At 41.8% G+C, this 5,656-nt stretch overlaps 1 protein-coding gene across 1 annotated transcript; it reads right to left on the bottom strand.

Annotated features, from left to right (window-relative positions):
• Positions 1-310: 310 nt before the first annotated feature.
• LOC137333182 (probable G-protein coupled receptor 139) lies at positions 311-5,066 on the bottom strand. The gene is made up of 2 exons (XM_067997366.1): positions 4,997-5,066; positions 311-1,215 (listed from the first exon to the last, which is right to left on the bottom strand). Exons 1-2 carry the CDS (start codon positions 5,064-5,066, stop codon positions 311-313), a joined length of 975 nt encoding a protein of 324 aa, XP_067853467.1.
• Positions 5,067-5,656: the final 590 nt, after the last annotated feature.

The following is a 5,656-nucleotide window of genomic DNA, read 5'->3' as shown; positions in this document are numbered from 1 at the left end:
TCTGCCATTTCCTGATTTTCAATTATAATATCACCTGCTTAAGAGGCCCACATTACCCTTAGTCACCGTCTTTCTCTTGATATACTTGTACAAACCTTTAGTGTTGTCCTTGATATCCCTGGCGAGATTTTTCTCATATCCCCTTTTCGAAGCTTTGAATACTTTATTTCTATCCCTTTGCTGTTGTTTATTTCTCTCCCGATCTGCAGGATCTCTACTGTTCTTTTCATTCCTATAAGCACTTTCTTTAGCTTTATACCACCTCTCACTTCTGGAATACAAGACTAAGCTATAAGGATTTCAGTCATTTTCATGGTGTAAATAATTTGACAATTAATTTCAGCGGATATTTCACTCCGTTCTTCAACTCCTCTCTGAACTTTCTCTGGGTCGCTGCATAAATACACGTGTTGGTGCAGCAACTCAGGAGCTGAAGCAAGAATGCTACTTCTTGGGCGATGTACAAAGGGTCATTGGGACCAGAGGAAGTATATTGGTTTGCAATCTGTACATACAGGAAAACGATAAGATACATCGTCCACAACAAAATGAAACTACCAGTCACAGCGAAGAGTAAGATGATGGACTTCTTCCGGTTCTCCATCTCTGGGTCATGGTGACTCTCACCATTGCTGTGGCCCCGCAGTCTCCTGCGGACTCTACCAGACACCACGATGTGTCTGACAGTCAGGGCATTGAGCAGCAAAATCAAACAGAAGGCAATAAATGAGCTTAACATCGTGTCGATTAAGTCAAAGGCTATCCATGCCAGTGAAGTATAATAATTTGGTATTAAGTTACAATACCATGGTACACCATCGGTTATGTAGCTAGGTTCATATGCAAAGTACCAGGGAATGTTTTTTAAACAGAACAGCACACTGACAGTTGCTATCACAGCAGCCGCGCATTTTCTGGTGCAATATTTTGTTTTCAGCTTCTGACAACAAATGGCTACAAAGCGATCGAAGGTGAAAGCTACCGTTAACCAGACCGAACTGTCTCTGGCTGCGAACAGCAAGACGGCTCTGAGGCGACACAGCGGAGTCATGTACAGGAAACTGACCGGGAGAAAAAGCCCATTGATCCGATTCAATATCACACCGGCGATGGTGACCGGTAGATCGGACACCGCCATGGCCACCAGGTAGTGAGTGACGCATCGGGATAGACCGCACTTTCCTCGGGACAGGATCACAATCGCTGCTACATTCGCTGTAGGAAAGAGGGGAAATCAGTGATTGGATTCAGAGCAAACACGTCGGGTTTGACAGGAGTTGGAAATATATCGCCGTTCCTTCATCGTCGCTGGGTCAAAAACCTGGAACTCCCTTCTTAACAGCACTGTGGGAGAACCGTCACCACACGGACTGCAGCAGTTCAAGAAGGCGGCTCACCACCACCTTCTCAAGGGCAATTAGGGATGGGCAATAAATGCCGGCCTCGCCAGCAACGCCCACATCTCTTGAACGAATAAATAAAAAAAAAAATTGGCTGTAAAGCACTTTGGGACGTCCTGAATTTCTGACAGGCGCTTCGTAAATGCAAGTTCTTTCCTTTTCTCAGGGGTCTCAATTTTTGCAGAGATGTCAGAATTGACAAAGGTATTGTTGGCCAGCAGCTGCAGAAACCTACAGAGGTTAATTCAAAGTGCTAACAAAGACACTGACTTTTAAACTGAGGTGACCTGGAGTTCAGTCACTGGTCTGAACTGGCCAGAACCGGTTTGAATTCGTTCCGCTTCTTCGAGGGACAAAGGAGCTTTGATGAGACACCAGGCCTTATTTCGAAAAGGAGTATTGAGGTGATGCTACCTCGCCCCTTGGAACAGAGCCAATCAGGGGATGACATTGACCACTCCAGCAACTTTGAGCCAATCGGAGAAGACAGCATCATTTGAAAAGACAGACTTGGAAATAAAACTGAAGAATTGCAGGCTTGGTGCCAGGGAGCGAGAGTGTGTTTTTGAGGGAGATTAACCATCGTGGAAGTAGGGACCCAACGTCAGGGACGTGGAGACTACGTCGAGAGTGAGAGAGCGAATTGCCTGGCCAGCATTACCTCTCCTTTCCGGGTAATATAATATCCTTTCTATTCTGTGACCACTCAGGGAGTGTTGGTCAGGGAAACCTAGTGGGTGTGCGTTTAAATCTTAATACTCAGGGAGTGTTAGTCAGAGAAACCTAGTGGGTGTGCGTTTAAATCTGAATACTCAGGGAGTGTTAGTCAGAGAAACCTAGTGGGTGTGCGTTTAAATCCTAGTTTGAGTATAAAACTGTATAACCTGCTGTAAACTACATGCCTATATCTAACTAGACGTATAAGCGGTATGTACATGATCTCATGACGTTAATAAAGCGAATTGAGAATTAAGAGAGAATTGACTCTTCCTCTGTGTACTAAGCTAAAACCATTAACCGGTGACTTCTGGTCAACAGTATCATACATTAAATATTTTTATTAAAATACTGGTTGTAGGTGAACATATTAATAATTTCAGGAAACCTAAATGTTGCTACATGGTATCTGTAAAAATAACTCTTTTAGTCTTCAATTTGAACTGACACAAAACAAGTTTATTAAACTGAACATAAGAAATAGGAGCAGGAGTAGGCCATAAGGCCCCTCAAGCCTGCTCCGCCATTCAATAAGATCATGGCTGATCCTTTACCTCAACTCCACTTTCCCACCCGATCCCCATATCCCTTGATTCCCTTCCCAAAATCTAATGATCTCAATCTTGAATATACTCAATGATTCACCATCCACACCCCTCTGGGGTAGAGAATTCCAAATATTCACAACCCTTGGAGTGATGCAATTTTTCCTAATCTCATTGCTACATGGCCGACCCCTTTTCTTGAGATTATGACCCCTAGTTCTCGACTCTCCAGCCAGAGGAAACAGCTTCTCCGCATCTATCCTGTCAAGCCCTCTAAGACTGTTATAGGTTTCAATCAGATCACCTCTCATTCTTCTAAACTCCAGAGAATATAGGCCCATTCTACTCAATCTCTCCTCATAGGACAACCCAGTCATCCCAGGAATCAGTCTAGTGAACATTTGTTGCACCCCTTCTAAGGCAAGTGTATCCTTCCTTAGGTAAGGAGACCAAAATTGTACTCAGTAATCCAGGTGTGGTCTCACCAAAGCCCTATATAATTGCCGAAAGACATCCTTATTCTTATTCTCCAACCCCCTTGCAATGAAGGCTAACATATCATTTGCCTATCTAATTTCCTGCATGTGAACTTTCTGTACAAGGACACCTAAATCCCTCTGAATACCAACATTTCTTCATCTCTCACCTTTTAAAAAATATTCTGCTTTTCTATTCTTCCTACCAAAGTGGATAATTTCACATTTCCCCACATTATACTCCATCTGCCACCTTCTCACTTAACCTGTCTATATTCCTTTGCAGTCTCTTTGTATCCTCCTCACAGCTTACTTTCCACCTAGCTTTGTATCATCTGCAAACTTGGATACATTACACTCGGTTCTCTCATCTAAGTCATTGAGATATATTGTAAAAGCTGAGGCCCAAGCACTGATCCTTGCGGCAACCCACGAGTTACAGCCTGCCAACCTGAAAATGACCCGTTTATTCCTACTCTCTGTTTTCTGTCCGTTAACCAATCCTCAATCCATGCTAATATATTACCCCCAATCCCATGAGCCCTAATCTTGTGTCACAACCTCTTGTGTGGCACCTTATCAAATGCCTTTTGAAAATCCAAATATACTACATCCAATGGTTCCCCTTTATCTACCTTGCTAGTTACACCCTCAAAAAACTGTGTTGACTCTGCCGAATCATATTATGATTTTCTAAGTGCCCTGCTACTACATCCTTAATAATAGATTCTAGCATTTTCCCACCTACTGATGTCAGGCTAACTGGCCTAAAGTTCCCTGTTTTCTCTCTCCCTCCTTTCTTGAATAGCGGGGTTACATTTGCTACCTTCCAATCCATGGGGTTTGCTCTGGAATCTAGGGAATTCTGGAAGATCTAAACCAATGCATCCACTAACTCTGCAGCCACCTCTTTTAAATGTAGGCCATCAGGTGCAGGGGATTTGTCGGCTTTTAGTCCCATTAATTTCTCTAGTACTTTTTCTTTACTAATCGTAATTACTTTAAGTTCCTCACTCTCATTAGACCCTTGGTTCCCCACTATCTCTGGTATTTTTTTGTGTCTTGTACTGTGAAGACAGATACAAGATATTTGTTTAACGACTGCCATTTCCTTATTCTCCATTATAATTTCTCCAATCTCCACCACTAAGGGACCCACTTTTGCCTTTGCTAATCTCTTCCTTTTTACAAACCTGGAGAAGCTCTTACAATCAGGCTTACTACTCTTTTTGGCAACATTGTAAGCATCTTCTTTTAATCTAATACTATCCTTAACTTCTCTAGTTAGCCATGGTTGGACCACTTTTCCTGTGGAGTTTTTATTCCTCAATGGAATGTATAATTTGTTGAGAATTATGAATTATTTCTTTAAATGTTCACCATTGCTTATCTACCGTTATATCTTTTAATCTAATTTCCCAATCTACCTTAGCCAACTCGCCCCTCATACCTATGTAATTGGCTTTGTTTAAATTTAAGATCCTTGTTTCGGACTTAACTACATCACTCTCAAACTCAATATGAAATTCATCATATTATGATCATTCTATTCCAGAGATTCCTTAACGATAAGATTACTAATTAACCCAGTCTCATTACACAATACTAGATTAAAAATAGCCTGTTCCCAAGTTGACATATTGTTCTAGAAAACTACTTCAATACATTCCACGCTGGAAACACTCAGCAGGTCGGGCAGCGTCTGTGGAGAGAGAAACTGAGCTAAGGTTTCAGGTCAATTGCCTTGCATCAGAACTGAATACATATATTATTACATTATAATTATTAGAGACACAGCGGGAGCAGTGATACAATGATAGACCCATTTACACAATTAATAACCAGCCCAGTGACTTACCAGGGACACCAACGGCTGCAATTATAGGGTAGCAGATGGCATACGCCAGACCAGTTATTCGACCATGCATTTCCTGAGAGAAGCTCTGATGTTTGGTTGGGTCAGAGGCAACAGCTTTGACTGAGACGTTGGAGGGAGCCGTTATTTATATCAGATTGTACCGTCATTGTCATTAGTTACAGGGATTTGAACAAACAGAATATTCTCATTAGCGGCAGTCAGTTGAGAAATATTACGTAATAGAATGTGTTTAAATGGTTAAATGGCACTGCTGTACAGGGAAACACACAATGACGGGAAAGTTTTAATATATATTCCAGAAAAGTAAACAGATTGTGTAGTCTGAAGTAAACTGAAGATCAGGCTGCAGTTATTGATTTCACAATGTTGATGTAATGTGGGGCGTTCGCAGCAATTCAGCAATTAAATCCAAGAATTAGAGCAGACTTCTCAAAATCATAGAATCATAGGATGATACAGCACAGAAGGATTTTGCACACATCTATTAAATCTCCCCTTAAATTTCTCTGCTCTAAGGAGAAAAATCCCAGCTTCTCCTGTCTCTCCACATAACTGACGTCCCTCATCCCTGGTATCATTCTGGTAAATCTCCTTTGCACCCTCTCTATGACCTTGATATCCTTCCTAAAGTGTGGTGCC

Source organism: Heptranchias perlo, chromosome 15 (assembly GCF_035084215.1).
Source record: "Heptranchias perlo isolate sHepPer1 chromosome 15, sHepPer1.hap1, whole genome shotgun sequence".
In the NCBI taxonomy this organism is placed as follows: Eukaryota; Metazoa; Chordata; class Chondrichthyes; order Hexanchiformes; family Hexanchidae; genus Heptranchias; species Heptranchias perlo.
The sequence above is the reverse complement of the archived record's forward strand: the minus strand, read 5'-3'. Positions and strand labels throughout refer to the sequence as shown.

Coding starts and splice junctions, on each gene's coding strand:
- LOC137333182 (XM_067997366.1), bottom strand. CDS start 5,066: ATGCATGGTCGAATAACTGGTCTGGCGTATGCCATCTGCTACCCTATA. Junction 1,216..4,996: donor TGCAGCCGTTGGTGTCCCTG/GTAAGTCACTGG, acceptor TCTTTCCTACAG/CGAATGTAGCAGCGATTGTG.